Source organism: Scylla paramamosain, chromosome 12 (assembly GCF_035594125.1).
Source record: "Scylla paramamosain isolate STU-SP2022 chromosome 12, ASM3559412v1, whole genome shotgun sequence".
In the NCBI taxonomy this organism is placed as follows: Eukaryota; Metazoa; Arthropoda; class Malacostraca; order Decapoda; family Portunidae; genus Scylla; species Scylla paramamosain.
The window spans coordinates 5,135,001-5,155,380 of NC_087162.1; the positions used below are offsets into that span (position 1 = coordinate 5,135,001).

Genomic DNA, 20,380 nt, shown 5'->3' on the forward strand with positions numbered 1-20,380 from the left:
TCCTAAGTCTGCGGATAATGTTTACCACGTTGTATATTGTTACGTATTTCAATATGTAACTCCAGGATTATTTACAATGATTTTGTTATCAATATCGCTGGCGGAGTTATGCGTCCTCTTGTTATCTTGTTTTCATCGCGCGGCACGGCGTATCGCGCCATCTGGTGCACGAGTCTTGAATTTGAGAGTTGAGTGAAGCGTCTGAGTTTTCTTTAGTGACACGTCTCAGTGTGTATTGTTTAATCTTTTCTCACTGTTTTGATATTTTCTCGACCTCCTTTCCTGGTGGACGTGCTGTTGAGTCAGCAACCTGAGGTTAATGAAGGCAGTGATGGCGGCTGCGTGTGTGTTGCCAGACTTGTACCATTACCTGTGCCCCGCTGGAAAGAGCAAGGCCGGGATTTACTGGTGAAAGCTGGTGACATGCTCCTTGCAGATATTGACTTTTTTCCTGCTGAACGCTGCAAAGTGACCAACAGTAGATAGCTATTTAACTAAAAGAACTGGCCTTCCACTGTCATCGTGAAAAAAAAAAAATCGAAACCTAACTGCGATATATAAACTTTTCCTGTATCGTAAATTGCCGCGTACTGGACACCATAGAAAACCTTGCTCATATATGTACATATACATCGGTGATATGAAAGAAACAAAAACAGAAGTAATTCGTCACCTGTTCTTATTTCATGGACGGGGAACAGTCTGGCATTGGTCCAGTCAGCGCACCTGTAACACCGTGACAGGTGGGGGCGTGGGGCCAAGGGCTGCAGGAGGCGGGGAGGGAGAGAGGGAGTAGGAGCAGGACCAGGGAACGACGGCGGGAACTCTGTGACCGTCCTCTCCCTCAGGGCCACACTTTCACCCCTCGAACAGGTCTTCCCTCGCGAATCAGGCGGTGTCAGGTGGTTTGTCTCATACATAAAACCACGAAGAAAAAGTTAATAAGAGAAACAGACTAAGAAAGTGGCAAGACGGACAGAAGGAAGTTAAAACGAGTAACGACAGATGTGAGGACTCTGGAATAGCATTAATGCCGGTGAAAGAGGCGCAATTTGAAGGAAAGTCGAACACGAGCAGAACAATAAAGACTGAAGACACAAAAAAAAAGTAAAACCAGCAGCGGATGAGAGGCCACGGCAGCTGCACCACCGTTAGGATGCAGGCAGGCAGGCAGAGAAGCAACAGGTGGTCGGTTGGGTCATATCGTGGGCATGCAAGTTGAACGGTTGCTGTTTCTGCTTCCTCTCTTCTCCTTTCCCTACAGGCTCAGAGTCACCTGCTGCCCCACATTCCGTGCTTCGCCGCCGCCTCCCTCCCCCGCCATTGCATCATCATGTTCTTGTCTGACATGGATGGAAAATAAAACAGTAAATCGTTCAAATCCACGTGATTATTTTTATAAAACCACTTGCATAACGATCACAAATATTACAGTGACCTATATGATTTTTTTCTCTCTCTCAGGTCTATCTTCTCGGTAAAAAAGAAAACGGGAAAAATATGGAACACTATCGCTTGTGTTTCTCGTTTGCTTTCGTCTCCTCCGTTCGTTCAGTGAGGCGTTTGGAGAGAACATGAGGAAGAGACGATGACGAGAGAGAGAGAGAGAAAGAGAGAGAGAGAGAGAGAGAGAGAGAGAGAGAGAGAGAGAGAGAGAGAGAGAGAGAGAGAGAGAGAGAGAGAGAAGAGGAATGAAACTAAACTGTGCTGTCATTCCTCTTTTTGATGGCTGAAAACCTTAAAAGAGAGAAATATTAACACGAGGAAGAAAACTTGAGAAAGAAACGAGAGAGGGGAATGAAACTCAACCATCTGCTTTTTTTTCTGCTCTAGTTGGTATCTAGATGAATTCTGGGACGAGCTCTTAGGCCCACGGGAATCAACACCACCACTGCCACCACCACCACGTAGGGCGCCAGAATATCCTCCCACGTAACCAGGCGGGTGAAATTGCAGAGCCTCCGAACATTAATCTTGATACGGCGTGTCCAGTCTTATCAGCAGGGCCAACCACCGTGGAGGGTTTTGGGCCGAGTGGAATAATAGGCGAGTGTGTTCGTTAGGGAGGAAGGGTTACAGTGTAGGGAAGGACATGTAGGGGTGGTTATGAGTGTGAAGTGTGGGTTAGAGTATGTGGTATGGGTTAGAGTGTGAGGTAGGGTTGAGGTCTCTTAAACACCACAGAGACCGACCTCACACACCCATCCTCTCCTTGTCAGCACCTCTCATATTGGTCACATTGGTGTTTACTTACTTACTGCATTTTATTCTGTATTTTACGAGACTAGTTTGAAGCAGAGGCTATTGTATCGACTTCATCACGGATACCAAGTCGAGTGTTCGCATCGAACTCGCCAGAAATGCTCTTACCGTTTTCTGTCTGCAAATACAACGCCGACTATGCTGTCACTCTGGCGTTTGTTTAGGTCTTAATATACAAATCATATAACTCTCCTCCCTAACAGCAATCCACAAGATCGGAGAGCAATATGAATCGGCCAACTCGTAACCAATGACCTGTAAATTAATAGGGCACGGCAAGGAAGCTAAAGTTTACATGTTTATAAGTATGTGTTAAATTACTATTATATATGTAGTGAAAGATTCAGTGGTGGGTAATAATAATGTGGTGGGTAATAAACATGGAAGAAGCAACAGGCGTGGATACAGTTGAGTTTATGTGTGCGGCGCCGAGCTGTTCACGGGAGCGTTGCGCGGCTGCGGTGCTAACGTTGTTGTTGTTGTTGATGCAGGCAGTGGCAGTGGTGGAAACGATGTAAACTGCTGTCATTACTGGTGATTACAGAGATAGCAGGGAAGTGGTGTGGCGGTGGTGTTTTTTTTTCAAGGTTACGATGGTGGCAGTAGTTGTGGCAACGGTGCCGGCGTGTGATAAGAGAGGGCGGGGAGTCAAGGAGGGAGGGAGGGAAGGAAGGAGGCGGATGGTGCACTACAAGTCACACATAAACCAACCTTGTGTATGTTAACTCGCCCGCATCAACGCATCTCTAGGTCAGTCTGGCTCTTGCTGGCCGCGGGTGTCAGTCTTAATACTCGACGCGTTGAAAAGCAGCTGCCTTGCCTGAGTCAGCGGCATGCGAGGCTGACTGATGGATGAGTTTAGGCAGCTGCGGCAACACGAGCGGAGGGGAAGAGTGAGGCGTGGCGACCGTAATGCACGTGGAGGCGCCGACTAACCCTCGAAACTCGTGGTGTGTGTGTGTGTGTGTGTGTGTGTGTGTGTGTGTGTGTGTGTGTGTGTAATTTTCCACATTCTTGAGGAGTACGTACTGGACTCATGATAACCAGCTATACACTGCTGGTGGGAGCTTGTGTAGGCCGATGGGCAAGGCTTAGACCTTCCACACATAGTTAAGGTGCTCATCGATGAAAACTTATGCGGGTATGAACCTCATCCTAAGTGACAGGCGAGGATGTTAACACTGAACCAGAGCAGTGTGTGTGTGTGTGTGTGTGTGTGTGTGTGTTTACGGACGAGTATTGAGGTGGCCCCGATTGCTAAAGCGGAACACACGGGATCGAATCAAACTTTTCTTTTATCATAATCTCCTTTGTATAACATTATTGTTGTGTCACTCTGGTGCAGTGAAAGGTAGAAAGGTGCACACTCACGTTGATGAATGTTATCACGTTATGGTGAATGTTATCTGCCGAGTGTTCTGTATAAGTGTTACATGTGCAGAGAGAGAGAGAGAGAGAGAGAGAGAGAGAGAGAGAGAGAGAGAGAGAGAGAGAGAGAGAGAGTTTTACCACTAAACCTTTAATAGGAATTTGATCTGTCATTGTACTCTAAAAAAATTCCCACGCTCATATAGTAGTGAAATAAATACCTGGCAAAACCACACAATAAAAATAACCCTCTACTACCACCACCACCACCACCACCAGCACCAGTACTCAACAACACACCTCAAGCCTCCGTCCCGTGGTGTCACTAACCCTTAAACACTCAAGACACCCTGATAAGATTTGGAGCTGGAAAAAGTGTCACAATATGTCGGTCCAAGTACTTTGGCGACCGGTCTGGCCATCCCCTGCACGGCCTCCCACATGCGCGGCAGCTGCATCTCCCAACCTGTATAGCGATTAGCGACACATGCAGGAGGAGGAGGAGGAGGAGGTGGTGGTGGTGGTGGTGGTGGTGGTGGTGGGTTAGAGAGAGAAACCTGTACTGTAACCTGCGTGTCGTCAATTATATAAAAGCACAGAACATGGAATTTTGAACAAGAATGCGGCTCGTGTCTTCATGGGAACGAAGAGAATAGAAAACGGAGGAGAAATAGGACGTTGGTCTCAAGGGGGAGAACGAGAGAGAGAGAGAGAGAGAGAGAGAGAGAGAGAGAGAGAGAGAGAGAGAGAGAGAGAGAGAGAGAGAGAGAGAGAGAGAGAGAGAATCACCTCCTCACTACCTCCACCAAATACTAATAAGTTGTCAAGTGGTCAGTGAACTTCAGCTGACCGTGAGGAGGAGCGAGCTATGAGTGTGGCTGGAACCGTGTGGGCCAGTGTGGGTGTGTGGTGGGCGTGGGCACTAGAGAGGGACGTGCACCACCTGACAATGAACAATGGGTAAGATAATGATATTGTGAATGGTTCATCTGTATGTACACTGTGTTGATTTGGTGTGTGGTGTTGAGTGGTGGTGAGCTGGCTGTGGTGAGTTTGTGGTGGTGGTGGTGGTGATGGTGATGGTGGTTGTAGTGATGGTTTAATGGCGGTGAATTAGTGTTGTTTAGGATTCAACCTCATGCATATTTACATACACATTTAAACCCGCCCACGCACACGCATACATGACACGTGTACTCCTCGGTGACTAATAGGAGATTCATCCGCTCACACCTGCTAATGTTACACACACACACACACACACACACACACACACACACACACACACACACACACACACACACACACACACACATGTTGCTTACTCACTCACTGGTCTAGACGTGTACAATCTCGCTCTCTCAATACGGTGGTTTGTTCAGCTATAAGGCAAGTACACACACACACACACACACACACACACACACACACACACACACACACACACACACACACACACACACACACACACACACACACACCATTGCGGGCCCTCGGCTGTGAGTGAGGGAAATAGTGACCTCATAAAGTGCAACGTATCTAGCTCCGGGGTGAAAGAAAACTAAGTGGAAGTCAGAAAATGGAGGAAAAACGGAGGAACAAAAGTAAAAAGAGGAAAATCTCTCGGCCTAGAGGACCGTGTGGTATAATTTATCAACTTGGGATGTGAAAATATAGTAGTATTTTGAAAATACGTGAAAATGTATCGCTTTATCAAGAAAAACTCAAAAATACTTTAAAAATACGTGAACGTGCAAAATGTAGTAAGAAAGTATTTTATTTTGGAAATACATTAAAGTACATTATATAGTAAGAAAATTCGAATGAAACTTTGAAAATACATGAGAATAAATCGTTTAGTAAGAAAAATTTAAGACTGAAAATACGTAAAAATACAAAACTTAGTAAAGAAAAAACCCGTTAGATGCAACAGCTATCTAGTCAAAGAAATTACAGAAAAGTATTTATAAATCATGATTTTGAAGAAGAAATTATATAAGGTTAGCTTGACTTGTGCGTCCGTGTATATCAAGGAAAGTCTTCTGCAGAAAATTTAAAAGGAAAAATCTTAGAGTATAGACAAAGTTCACTCATCCTTCATTTTTGCCTCGTTTTCCTAACAAACATGTACGTTGGTGGCCACGGAGCATTGCTGGACTGACGAAAGTTGACCGCGAATGAAGGGAAAAGGGAGAGAAAGAGGAGGATGAGGAGGTGGTGGTGATGGTGGTGGTGGTGGCGTGAACATTGTATATCCCATGTTGTGTACAATTTCCCAGCGCTCTCATAAATAAGTCACATCATTGCAGCGACCAGGGAAAACCTCGCGTCGAAAATCTGGTGGTGTGTGTGTGTGTGTGTGTGTGTGTGTGTGTGTGTGTGGCCGGCTAGATAACTGCTTCCCAGCGCGAGGGTAAAGACCCCATCTCCGTTATCACAGCTCTCACTTCATTATTTCTCTCTCTCTCTCTCTCTCTCTCTCTCTCTCTCTCTCTCTCTCTCTCTCTCTCTCTCTCTCTCTCTCTCTCTCTCTCTCTCTTCCCCTTCAGTCTCCAACTCTCTTCACAAGGATTAAAACTCTCTTGGCCCCAGTGATTCGTATCTCAATAAATATCCTTAAATGCTATAAATAAAATGATCAGTTATCTTAAAGCTGGTGAGGAGTAAAATGCTCTGTCTTCCATTCAAGGGGTGACAGTAAGAAAAAATGCACTACCTTGTCCTCGTTTTTTATTTATTTTTCTTCTTTTTCCTCTTTACCAAGTTCGTTCCGCATGCGTACTCTCGATACAAAACACCAACCTATTTATTTCTTTTGGATAATCGTTCACTTTCACCCGCTGTTTGTCCCTGAGTTATTCTCCTTCCCCTCTCCTTACTTCCCCTCTCCTCTCCTCTCCCACTTGCCTCCCACTCGGTCTCTCCGGTAGACAACCTTACCTTCGCATCCTCCAGTCTTGCTCACCAACCGCTAAGCATACCACGTTTTCATTCGTTCGCGGTCACCATCAGCTAGAAGGAAGAGAGAGAGAGAGAGAGAGAGAGAGAGAGAGAGAGAGAGAGAGAGAGAGAGAGAGAGAGAGAGAGAGAGAGAGAGAGAGAGTTATTTGAAAGATATGGGCTCTCCAGAAGCTTAATAAAATGATCAAGTGCAAATAACTTTCAAGGTCGGTACTGACAGCAAAGAGAGATAAGCTGTTTCAAACATTTACGTGCGCATGGCTTTAGTTTCCCCCCAAAAAAAAAAATCTTATAGTATTATTTAAGAAGTAACAAGTGCTGAATTGGATTAAGTTTCAAAGCAGCCTGGTCCCTTGGTATATTGTTTTCTAATTTCAGTACCTCAGGGTTTCAAGGTGTTAAGATCGCTGTGTCCTCTAATGTACATCCCGACTAGTGTTCCCATTTATCTCCAGCTGCCAGTGTTATGTCCTAAGCGGATACTGAGGTGGGGACATCCGTACTACTCTCTCTCTCTCTCTCTCTCTCTCTCTCTCTCTCTCTCTCTCTCTCTCTCTCTCTCTCTCTCTCTCTCTCTCTCTCTGATTTAAACGTGAGTAATGGTTAGATGAACACTTACGAACCTGTGTTAAGATAATGGGGATCAATGTTAATGTCATAGAAGTGTATTGCAAGTAATGAGTTACGTGTGGAGGTGTGTGTTTAGGTGTTGATCAATTTAAGATATGAAGGAGGTTAATTATGTAGTGTTTGCTCTGTGATTTTAATGCTGGGGTGAATAGTGGTGGTGGTGGTGGTGATGCTTTACTCCTTTAGTCGATTCAAACGCTGATACTCGAGTCAATAATGTTAATATTTTATAATTAATATGTACAAACTGTGACTTTATTAATACTTAATTTTTAATAGTGAAGGGATAGCGGTGGTGGTGATGGCGGTGGTGATGCTGGCTATGATATTTTGCTCCAATCGATTCAAACGCTTACCTACTCGAGGCAGTAATGTTTCAATAGTTTAAACCTAATATTTACAAACAACTGTAATTTTATGCATACTTGTTGAGTCAGTGAGTCTTTAGCATAGCTGGCGAGCAGAGGGTAAGACGGCGAAGGTGAAGAGTGAAGCTGGAGGTATGAAGGGTAGGCGGGGCATAACCAGGGTGTGTCAGGGAGATGTTGAGTGGTTATCAGGAGTGAGGATATACCAGAGCAGACGCTAGGTGGAGCCCTGAAGCAGAGGCTGGCTGTGTGTGCTGTGTGTGTGTGTGTGTGTCTCCTGGTCGCTTCCTCCGCCACCGCCGCCGTCATCTAATACATCACCTCCACCTCCACCATCCTCACTCCACCACCTCGAGAATCACGCAGTAAGAACTTTCTCAGTAAACTCACACAGGTGTTCTATTTACCTCTTGCCTTAGAAAACGTTAAGTGAAGTGTTCTGAAAATATTACTCGTTAACCTAATTTCTGCTCGCGTGTGTGTGTGTTTTTAAATATCATGTTTCTGCTCTACACCGTTTGTTCATCAGTTAATTAGAAAAGTTAATAGAGGCAAAAGCTGAAAAATTTGTCTTCCTTCATGCGTGATCGTGATATCAGAGCAAAATATATATAATCTTGTAATCACGACTGTGGGGTTAGTGGGGTTTTAAACTCGTTTTATATCTTGATTACACACAGTTATTACTCTCACGGGTTGTTTGAGGTTTCTCTAATCGTGCACTAATTGAAATGAACCTTCGTGTCTCTCCCAGTGTGGTTTTTGTTAAGTTTTGCGTGTTCATTACACAGAGCACTTGAGGACGCTCTATCTTCAAATTCCTCTCTCTACTGAAGTTTCCACGAAGTGTCTCTTAATCGTGCAGTAATTGAGGTGAACTTTGAGTTACGTGAGGAAACCAAAATACAATAGTGACAATAACAAAAGTGATGGATAGGCGGGTTTGCTGACGGCAGACACAGACAGGCAGGCAGGCAGGCAGACGGGCAGGCAGGCAGGCAGACAGACAGACAGGAAATGGAGGTAAGGATTAATACCGGTGAAAAAAAAAAAATTAAATAAAGGTAAGATATATAAAAGTAAATGAAATTAAACGAATGGTAGAGGCAGTGAAATAGAAATTAAAATTGATACTAAAGTGAAGGAAAGCTGAGCTAATGAAGAAGCGAAGCGAGAGAGACGTATGAACGAATGAGAGGAACAAAGAAATGAAGATAGAAAGTAACAAATGGAAAGGTGGTGATGAATTAAACAAACGCAGACGGGGAGAGGGAAGAGAAATACATTAGAGAAGGATATTGATAGAGATAAATGTGAAGAAAGGGCGGAGATAGAGATAAAACTGAAGGAAGGAAAGGAGGGGTGGAGAACGCGAAGGAAGGATGAAGGGAGGAAGTAATCTGGCGAAGTGCAGGGAGATAAGACAGCCCAATAAAAAGGAGGGAGAGAGGAAGAGCGTAAACGGCGGAGGGAAGGAACAAAAGGAAGGAAGGAAAGAGGGAGGAAGGGAGAGAGGAAATTAAGTGATATTGCAGGGAGAAAGAAACAAGTACAATAGAGAATGGGAAGAAACGAAAGGCTAATAACCTGGGTGTAGAAAAGAAATGGTAAAGATAATAGAAACCAAAGAGGGACGAGTAAAATAAAAAGAAAGACTGAAATTTGTACTCGAAAATAAAATGCGTGCAAGGATGCTTCTGACAAGTTACCGTTTTGTTTTATCTTAACGTGTCCGGAATGTCGCCAAAGAGCATTAATAAAAAAAAAAACTGCCACTTTGCCTTAGAAAAAAAAAAAAAATATTGCCCTTTGAAGAAATAGTACAAAATAGAGGACAGTTTAGCTTCGGAGTATACACTTCAACTTCTCAAACAACCCTTTCCTTGGAGAACCAGGTCTGGTGAAAAATAGTGAAAATAGTATCAACGTAAAAAAAAAAAAAATTCGGGGTACTTGTTCTTCGAGACAGGAACAGAAAGGCGTGACTTGACGATTTAACCCTCAGCTCCTGTTGTAAGGCAAGGGAAGGGAAAGGGGTAAGAAAGAGTTGCATAATTTTAAAGACACGAGAATATTTACTTTCTCACAAGACTTTATATGAGAAGTTACTCGTATATACCACTGGTTTTGGTTCTCGAGAGTGAATATTAGATGTGTCCTATATTTTCCGTCCACTGTCTACACGTGAAAAGGGAAGAGGAAGAAGAGGAAGAGGAGGAGGAGAAGGAATGACTCATAGCAAGTATTAATTTATGCACAGGGGATTAGGAAAAGAGATTAAGGTTGTGTGATGTGAAAAACGAAAAGAAAATATTAAAATAAGTGGAACTGATTATGGTTGAAAAATAAATGATGTTCAGATTGATTGATTAATTGATGGATGGATGGATGGGTTGATTTTATTGGTATTTTCACAAAAGTTCATAATATCCGGTAAAATTGCATCCCCAGGGCCATTGAGCCCTTTAATGGATCTAGTGCTGATTACAGTGCTTGAGGTGAGATAAGAGTATCTTTGATAATCAGCAGTGATATTCTCTCTCTCTCTCTCTCAACAATGATAATATGAAAGGAGAGTAGGCTAAAACGAGAGAGAGAGAGAGAGAGAGAGAGAGAGAGAGAGAGAGAGAGAGAGAGAGAGAGAGAGAGAGAGAGAGGGCGTGATCAAGGTGAAAGTGTGGAGATGAAAGAAGCTACGGGAAGCGATTTAAGATGACCCGCAGAAGGACAGTCACGCATGCTCCTCCTCCTCCTCCTCCTCCTCCTCCTCCTCCTCCTCCTCCTCCTCCTCCTCCTCCTCTTCCTTCTTCTCCTCCTCTTCTTCTTCCTCCTCCTCCTCCTCTTTACGCTTTCTGTCTTTCATAATAACTACAACTCGGGGGCAAGTATTCCAGTTACCAGATGGGTATTGCCGACGGATGTGTGTGTGTGTGTGTGTGTGTGTGTGTGTGTGTGTGTGTGTACACTTTATTACAGTTCTGGGGATTTTGTTGACATTCTCTCCTCTCTCTCTCTCTCTCTCTCTCTCTCTCTCTCTCTCTCTCTCTCTCTCTCTCTCTCTCTCTCTCTCTCTCTCTCTCTCGTTAGCCTATTGTCCTTTCATATTATTATTATTATTATTATTATTATTATTATTATTATTATTATTATTATTATTATTATTATTACTATTACTATTATTGTTGTTTTTATTAATGCTGTTCTTGTTATTATCATTATTGTTTTTATTATTATTGTTGTTGTTTACTACTACTACTACTACTACTACTACTACTACTACTACTACAACAACAACAACAGCTACAACAGCTACAACTATTACTACTATCTTGCTCATCATTAATTTCGCCACCATAACCACCACTGCTATTTCAGGTGATGTCCATGACGCAGATTGACCGAGATGGACTTCGTGATGCCTACAGCGAAGTCCGAGATGACAAGTCTGAAGTCAACTGGTGAGTAATTTAGACCAACTGACCGATAGATAAATAGATAGATAGCTAGATGGATAGGTAGTAGAGAGATTTTTTTTATGTAAGAGGGACACTGGCCAAGGGGAGCGAAATGAGCGAAAAAAGGCCCACTGAAGTGCCAGTCCCAAAAGAAACGTCAAAAGGGTCATCCAGAATTGGAGGATAAGTGTCTTGAAACCTCCGTCTTGAAAGAGTTTAAGTCAAAGGAAGGAGGAAACGCAGAAGCAGGCAGGGATTTTCAGAGTTTACCAGAAAAGTGAATGAAAGATTGAGGATAATGGTTAACTCTTGCATTAGAGAGATGGACAGGTAGATCAATAGATAGATTGATTGACTAAGACGATTGACTAAGACGCCACAACAGCAGGATCATATGGCAAACAAACAGAGACAGACAGACGAATAGTAGACAGACGGATAAAAGAGGAAGAGAAAGAGGAGAGGAGAGAAAAGGAGATTAGAGGAGAGGATAAAAGAGAACAGAAGAGAGTAGAAAGGAAAGAGGGAGTATGAGGGAAGATAAAAGATAGGAAAGGTAAGAACAGGGAAAGGGAGAGGGTAAAAAAGAATAGAAAAGAAAAAAAAATAAAAACAAATAGAAAAGAAAGCAGGATAGGGTAGTAGGAGATAGGGAATGGGAGAATGCAGGAGAATAGGAGAAAACAGAAGATAATTGGAGAGGATAAGAAATAAAATAGGATTCGAAGAAGATAAGCGAAGGTGGAAGAGGATAGGAATAAACAGGAAGATAAGAGATTAGAATGAATCACAGATAGGAGTAGAAAGAAGCAGATAGAAAGAGAAAAAAAGTAAAAGAATATGATAAGAGAATATAATAAGATAGAAGAGGAGAGGAGAGAATAAAATACATGAAAGAAATTCAAGCTTGGCGTCTGTAATCCGTTGTTCCTGTCTGTCTGCTTGTCTGTCTGCCTGCCTGCCTGCCTGCCTGCTTGCTCGCCCGTCTGTCTTTCTATCAAGTTACAATTTGTGTCTAATTTTACTCTATGATTCATCCTTTGTATATTTTGCTCTTGGTCTTTTTTTTTTATATACGGTTTGTATTTTGTTTGTTTGTTTGTTGTTGTTGTTGTTGGCATTTTGTTTATTTTCTCTCTCTCTCTCTCTCTCTCTCTCTCTCTCTCTCTCTCTCTCTCTCTCTCTCTCTCTCTCTCTCTCTCTCTCTCTCTCTCTCTCTCTCATATTCCTCGTCATATCTCACTACATTACTCTTGTTCTTCACCACCACCACCACCACCACCGCCGCCACCACCACCACCACCACCACCACCACCACAGTTCCCCCACTCCCTACGAAACCTGCTGCCGATCAATTTTCTGATATAAAACAACCACCTTGCCTGCCTGGTTCCAGTTAGCTCGGTTTCCCTTTTACAGTACTGCAGAATTAATGGCTTGACTTTTTCGACTTTTTTGCCTTTTTTTTCTATAAGAATATGTGAGAGAGAGAGAGAGAGAGAGAGAGAGAGAGAGAGAGAGAGAGAGAGAGAGAGAGAGAGAGAGAGAGAGAGAGAGAGAGAATCACGTCCTGAAACACTTCTGCCCGTACATTCACTACGTTCAAAAGGCTGTAATTGAAGTGACACGGGTTTCTAAAGGTGTTTTTTTTTAAGTTTCTAGCGACAGATTAACAAGATTTCTACCTTATGAACAGGAGAAACACTCTTGAGAACGCAGCTAATCCTCTCTGTGGCCTTTGGAATTAGTCGTAGTGAGGGCAAAGCGTTTCAGAATACGGGCCAGAGAGAGAATGCCAGCCAGCCAGTTTGTCCAAATCCTTCCAGCCCTTCTAGATTTTCCAGTCAGGGTGGCGTCGGGCACGTGTGGTGTGGCTTTGATCAGCACTGAGGAGTGTGCATGCTATTTTCCGGCCGGCAGAGTGAGACGACAGTACAGGATCAATAAATAAGGCCAGCACATTAGTGAGGGAGCGGAGATGACGTCAGGGAGGAGAGGGAGGAGCAGGGGGAGGAAGTGGGACTGGTTGGGTGGAGAGAGGGAAGAGGGAGAATCTAAGGGAGGGAGGAGGTGGTAGCAAGCCAGTCGCCCCACCCAATGACTCACCCACTCACCCACCAGACCCCGCCCGTCCGTCTGTCTGTCCGCCCGTCACACACCCACCCGCACCCACCACACGCCCATCACACGCCCTCTATATGACCGCTACACGCCCACTCGACCAAAACGCGGCCACTCCTGATTTTGTGAGTAAGCTGCACTTGTTTACAGAAGCGTTAATGATAGACCATAACTCTGCGAAGGGCCTCTCATACTACGAGTGGTGGTGAAGGCACGGTATCAACAAGATCTGAAGATATGCACCAGTCGTTTTTATACTTGTCTTGTGATATTCAATCCGCCTTGTTTGGGGTAATGTAAAAGAGCATAAGCCTGTTGATCTTAAAGCACTGGGCAATAGACTCAGTGACACGAGTATTTGGGTTTAGAGGATTGAGCTCAGAGAGAGAGAGAGAGAGAGAGAGAGAGAGAGAGGGAAGGAGATACACTACACCTAAAATGGACGCGTGTGGTGACACTGGCGACACCTCCACACTCGTACTCTTCGTCAGGGTGTGGCAGTGGAATACTAAACATCGCGTGCCTGTCAGCCGAGAGACAAAAAAAAAAAGTTTCATAATTACCACAAAATTACACATTCCACACACGCGAAGCAAACACAAGTGGAGATGAAAGTGAATAAAAACAAGACGAAGTGAAGCAAACGAAAGAATAAAAAGAGGAGGAGAAAAATAAAAGAAACCTCACACTTGCATAAAGAAAAAAAAAAACTTCGCGACTTGTAAACTCAAGCGAACGTGTCAAGAGAGGAAATGAGAGAGAGAGAGAGAGAGAGAGAGAGAGAGAGAGAGAGAGAGAGAGAGAGAGAGAGAGAGAGAGAGAGAGAGAGAGAGAGAGAGATGGGGGGGATAACAATGGAGCGAACTGGCTGGCTTGGCTAATAGACGGGTGGGTGGTGAGTCATGAGTGAGAGTGAGACTTGCAGCATTGTCACAACACCGATAGGAACGAGGATGAATGTAGAGGACACAAACAAACACACACACACACACACACACACGTTACCATCTCATTTATCATCAGGCAAGCCGTTGGTCGCGCTACGGTTAAGTCATCTTGATTTTCACTAGTAAACAAACTACTTTCTCTCGTGAGCAAGATGATGGGCGTGTGTGATGTGTATAAGGTTACAGTTTTATCCATAGAGTAGATAGGACTACGTTTATGATCTTTAGGCCCAACCTGGAGTGGTCACGAGTCCAGCACGTGACCCTCGAAACACACACACACACACACACACACACACACACACACACACACACACGCACACACACACACACACATTGGGCCTCTCTTAATGTCTATTTCCAAATGCATTTTCATCTGTGTGTGTGTTTCCATTAATGGTGCATAGACCTTGTTCAACTAGTACAGAAATTATTAAAACGCCCTTGAAAACACAGAAAACTTCCACTGTAGCTTGTTGTAATGGAGATAAAGACTCGCAAAACGTTCCAAAATTCAGAATACGAACTTCCATCTCGGCCAGCTTTTCTTCGTTAAGTGTGTCTTGAAGGCTTGCGAAGTTGTGCAGTGGTGTGGAAAGCGCAGTTAGCTCACCACTACTAACCCTAAATTGGCAGCGGTCTGCACTCAACCAACATAACGTTATTAAAAGTATACACGTGTGGTTTGCTTCATCTCGCAGCCTCTTGTCGTCTAAATTGTCTCTCGTTTAGTTTACCCCCAACAGCTGCCGATGATGAGCTGATGGCCTGGTCGTGTGGCGAAGCGGCCGTTATTTCGACCCCAAATCCCAAGACAATTGTTGAATGACGGAAGATAAACAACCATTTCTTCCTTTATATTGTTGACATTTCTTTCTCTTCCTCAAGCGACAGCAACGGCGGCGCGATTACAATTCAGGTGATGTAGACTGTCTCGCATCGGTAAAAGAAAAAAAAAAGTTAGAAAAAACACGCATAGATAAAAAGGCTGCCTTATTTCGTATGTATCAGTAAGATATCATCGTTATTCACTATGTATCTCATCGCCGTCATCGCCCTTGAAGTCAGCCAATCAGACTCGAATCATAATGCAGAGACGTAATTCTTTCGGTGATTATCAAATACATTAGTGAGATGAGTCATTGTTTCCTGATATTGTTGTTTCGAGCCATGTATTTTACTTCAGTTTTTAACGTCTTCATTATCATCTGAGCGTTCATAAAGGCGTCATTCTATTTTAGGTGCGCGACTGAGATGTACCTTTTTCACCTTTAATTTCTTCTGGACACTCTCCTCCTCCTCATGCAACTGTCGCCTTCCATGTCTCCAGCTTGCAAATCCTTCCCTCCCTTCTTCCCGCTCTCTTTCCTCCCCATTTTTTTTTTCTTTATTTGTGTATGCTCTCTTTTTCCTCTTTCTTCTCTCTTGAAACTCTTCCTTTTCGTCACTGTTCTATTTTCTTCCCTCTCATCTTCTTAATCTCCCATCTACCTTCCTCCTCCTCCTCCTCCTCCTCCTTCTTATCACCTCTACCATCACTATCCTGCACATCACAAACAGCCTTGCAGGAACCAACGGATCTGCTGTTGTTTATTGTTCTTTTGTGTTTCTTTTTTTTTTTTTTGTGTTGCTCCTTATCTTCTCCCCCGTGATATTTTTCAACATGGCCCCGTATTCAGAAACGCTTTGCTCTCTCACCACCACTATTTTCAAAGGCCACAAATGATTAACCCGGATTTTAGAATGTTTCTTCTGGTAATGATGTAGAAATCTTGTTAATTTGCCACTAGAATCATAGAAAACACCCTTGAAACCTGTGTAACTTCATCTAGAGCCTTTGGGAAGTAGTGGAGATGCGTATAACTTCATCTAAAGTCTTTGGAAAGTAGTGGAGATGCGGACAGAAGTGTATCAGAATATGGTCTATAGACTACAACTCACTCTTTACAAGCTAAGGGTGACTCACGGCGGTGTGTTGCAGGGCGGTCTTCAAGTACGAGGGCAGCCAGGTGATGGTGGCGGCCAAGGGCGAGTCCTTCGATGACTTCAAGGCTCAGTTTGGCGAGGACGAGCGAGCGTTTGCCTACATCCGCCTCCAGGTCTGTATCATGCTGACTTTCCTGAAGCTGTCCATGCTTTCGCCTCCTGACTTTTGTGCATGAGAACACTCCGCTAATCTCTGTTTTTGTTTCTTTCTTTTTTTTATTTATTTGTTTTTTCTTTTTTATATATATTTTTTACTCCGCTTCTAAATAGTGAATTATAATACAGTACGTGTCATATTCGATTATTTACTAGCCTTTGTTTCTTAATGTATAACCCTTTGAAAACTCTACGTTAATCTGTTTTCTTTCTTTCTTCATTCCGTTCTCAACTCAGCTTCTGTATAGTGAATTATACACTGCATACATTGTCCAACTATTTATTAACCTTCGCCTCTTAATTTGCATCTTTTTTTTTTTTTACGCTATGCTACATTTCACTAAACAATATTTTCTCATTAATTTCAACTTCTACATTGTGAATTATACATAAAGTGCATGCCTTATTTGATTATTTACTAACCATCCCTTCTTAATTTGTATCCTCTTGAACACGGTGGGTTAATCTGTATTTTCTCTCTTTCGTTCGACTCAGATTCCATATAGTGAATCATTCAGTGCATATCTTATTTGATTATTCACTCTCCCTTGTAATACACTAATCCGTATTTTTTTCTCTTGACTCAGTTTCTCTAAAATGCAATATGTAACGCATGTCATGTTTGATTATTAATTAATCTTCAGTTCGTGACTTCAGTGCATGAGAAGACTTGGCTATTCTATATTATATTTTATATTGTTATTATTTTTTTCATTATTATTTCACTCACCTTATATACAGCTAATAATCCCTTGTTTTGAATATTTACCAATCTTCACCTCTCCTCACCCCATTTTATCGTTTATTTATCCTTCATTAACTTTATTTATTTTTGTTTATTTATTCATTCATTTGTTTATTTATTTATATTCTATCTTTATTTATTCATTCATTTACTTGTTTATTTATTTATAATTTATTCATATTTTATCTTTATTTATTAATTTTTATTTTTATTTATTTATATTATTATTACTTTTTTTTTTTACTTTATGCTTAAAACCCTCTCTGAACTTTTTTTTGTAAATATTTTCTCTTTTCCTTCATGTCTTCTATGATAGAATCATACAGGCAGTGTTTTAACTATTAACTGGCGTTTAAGTAAGATATGATAAGGTGTATGATATGATAAGATATGATGAGGATATGATAGAATTACACAGGCATTGTTTTATTTACTGTTAATTGGCGTTTAAGTAAGATATAACTAACACTAGCTCAATGTATCATTTATGCTTAATTTTTTTTTTTTCATATACTGGAAAAATATATCAATACGGTTCCATGCTTTCTTTACAAAGTACCAAAAAGTAACACTAGGCACATGTATTTTCAAGTAATTTCCCATAATAAACAGCAATATGTATTTCCAAGTAACTTCCAGAAATAAACCTGGTATTTTCAAGTAATTTCCAAAGATAAACAACATCACGCATATTTCAAGTAACTTCCCATGATAAACAACATCACAATTATTAATCAAATCTGCTTGCTATTAAATTATTGATACTCTACGGGGATCAGAATGTGGAATAACTTAAATTGACAAGGGGATCTGGATTATAAACCGTGTTGTGACCTTGGAGTGACCCTTGAGTGACCGTCTTGTGACCTCGTTGTGACCGTGTTCCTTTCCTCAGACTGGAGACGAGATGAGCAAGCGGTCCAAGTTCCTGCTGGTGACGTGGGTCGGTCTGGGCGTGTCCCCCATCAAGAAGGCGAAAATGTCCACAGATAAGGCGCTGGTCAAGGAGATCCTAGCTGTAAGTCTCGCCAAGGATGATGTGTGTTATAATCTCTGCACCTTCCTTTGTCTCGCCCTGTCGCGTGTTTTCTTCGGTTTTATTTATCCATTTATTGTATGTATTGTTTATTTTACCTCATTTATGAATGTATTAATTTTATTTTATCTGTTTGTTATTTACTTTAATCCATGTATGTATTTACGTACTTCATTTTATTTTGTTTATTATTTTCTTTTACTGATGTATTGATTTAATTTAATTTATTTATTTAATTGATATATTTATTTATTTTTTTTAACAAATAATAACAACCTCTTCTTGTAAAGGTGTTACTTTTCTTATTTCTTAGTGCGAAAATCCTAACAACTCTCTATTTTTCACCAATCGATCATCATCATCTTCTTTTCCCTCTTTATTTTTCTTTTATGAATAAATGTTATTTCCTTTTTATAAGGTAATGCTTCTGTTGTATTAATGTTACTAAAAAGTTAGCCACTGTTCACTGTTTTCTTTATTTCGTAATTATTAGCATTTTCCCTCATCTACTACGTTCGCTTATTTTTCGCCATAGCATCCGGCTCACATTTATTTCGAATCTCTCTCTCTCTCTCTCTCTCTCTCTCTCTCTCTCTCTCTCTCTCTCTCTCTCTCTCTCTCTCTCTCTCTCTAAGCATACAGACCCTAACAACTGCCACTTTTCTTAATTATTCATCAACTTTTCCCTCTTCCCTCTCCTACAGCCACATTCCGTCACACCCATGAGCCAACACACCCCTCTCTCACTCAAATCACGCACAGACCCTCCTTGGCTAACACTCTCCTATTACCCACAGAACTTCGCGGTGGAGCTGACGCTGGAAAGCCTGTCAGAATTAGACGTGGAGGCCTTCAGGCAGGAGCTTATCAAGGCTGGCGGAGCTAACTATGGCACCGGCATCCGCGAGTAGCACCGTAGCACCTAGGCACTGGTCGAGCCACAAGGGGACAAGAGAGCCACAAGCACCGCCTCACTCCAGCTGGGACTAACTGTATTTGACTGAATCACCGGGCCTTTCCATCTAAGCCATCTATGTTTTGACCACGAGCCTCCAGTTGTTGCTTGTAGATCAGGTGCCTCCAGAATAGGGTCTTATTTTAGGACCCCAGCTGTGCCCTAGGTCCTGCATCGCATTGCAGCACACTGGCATGGTCCCACCTGCGTCTCTGGCGGTGCTCGAGGCCGCAGTGAACCCTTGTGGTATCGGCTGTCAGGGATCTAATCATTTTTAGGGCCTTAGAATGATTCAGTTTCTTGTGGGTTTCAGTATTTTCACTTCATATAACTACGGTGCTCCCATCCCTGTCGGTCCCTCCCCTACCAGCCAACCAGTCAGAACTCTGGTCAGAGTATTCCTTCACTATTTCATCTGAGTTTCATGCAGTATCCCCTCCCATCCCCGCAAAAGATATTTAAGTACGCACATTAAATCCTCTGTTCCTCTGTTCGCTCGGTACTGCGGAAACACGTAGGGACAATCTCAGACCCGTAGCTTAGTGTATATCTTGCATTAGTGACTGGATTGAATGTCTGATGCCTTGAGTAGATGAGATCATGACGCGACTTAATTGTTATTTTTTATATGCAAATATCTTGTCACAGTCCTGACACAGACTCTGGTTTTGTACTGATAAATTGGAAGAAACTAAAATTGTAGAACTAAATGCTATAAATAATGAAAAGTAGATTGTTATTTTTTCTTCATCGATATCCTTTCTGTTTACTCAAACAGATGATTTTTACCTTTTTTTTAAAAGACGCCATAGTCGAAACATTGGAATCACAAGATGTTATTACCACAAAAATTTAATATACCACAAATACTGGTCTCTTAAATAGGATGGAAAGCATTTTGTCTCCTCAATTCCTATAATATGACTTTCTTCAGTCTCTCTCTCTCTTCGCCGCAAGGTTGCATCCCCTGCTTTCTCTTATTGCTATTTTCATGCTACTTGCTCTTCTGACCTTGCTAACTGCATCCCTCGCTACCTCTCGCGGCCTCGCTGCACAAGGCTTTCTGTTTTCTCTCACACCTAATTTGTCTATCCCTTAAATTCAAAACTCAGTTTAACTAAGACTCAACCTGTATTCTCAATCTGTCATTCCTTTTGTTGGTATACTCTGGAACTCCCCCCTGCCTACATCTGTATTTCTTCCTGCCTGTTCCTTCAAGAGGGGAGTTTTAAGACGCTTATTGAGGTCATTTTGGACATGCTTTTGAACTGTCTCCTCTAGGGTTTGATACCTTAGTGGACTTTTTTTTTTCAACATCTTTTGTTGCCCTTGGCCAGAGGCCTTCATATATAGAAAAAAAAAAAAAAAAACGAATGCATAAATAAAAATT

The 20,380-nt window shown here is 42.2% G+C and overlaps 1 protein-coding gene across 6 annotated transcripts in view; it reads left to right on the top strand.

Annotated features, from left to right (window-relative positions):
• The window catches only part of LOC135105566 (coactosin-like protein), a 33,466-nt gene extending 13,745 nt beyond the window's left edge, over positions 1–19,721 (top strand). For 2 of the 6 annotated variants that reach the window (XM_064013804.1, XM_064013801.1), the window contains exons 2-5: positions 10,965–11,047; positions 16,094–16,211; positions 17,895–18,017; positions 18,833–19,721. In XM_064013804.1, the coding sequence (XP_063869874.1) occupies positions 10,968–11,047; positions 16,094–16,211; positions 17,895–18,017; positions 18,833–18,946 (435 nt within the window). In that variant the 5' untranslated portion in view covers positions 10,965–10,967 and the 3' untranslated portion in view covers positions 18,947–19,721. Of the gene's footprint in view, positions 1–4,608; positions 4,678–4,873; positions 5,020–7,775; positions 7,955–8,262; positions 8,613–10,964; positions 11,048–16,093; positions 16,212–17,894; positions 18,018–18,832 lie in introns of those variants that run through there. The other 4 variants (XM_064013800.1, XM_064013805.1, XM_064013803.1 and 1 more) reach the window with 4 other exon arrangements.
• The last annotated feature ends 659 nt before the right edge of the window (positions 19,722–20,380 follow it).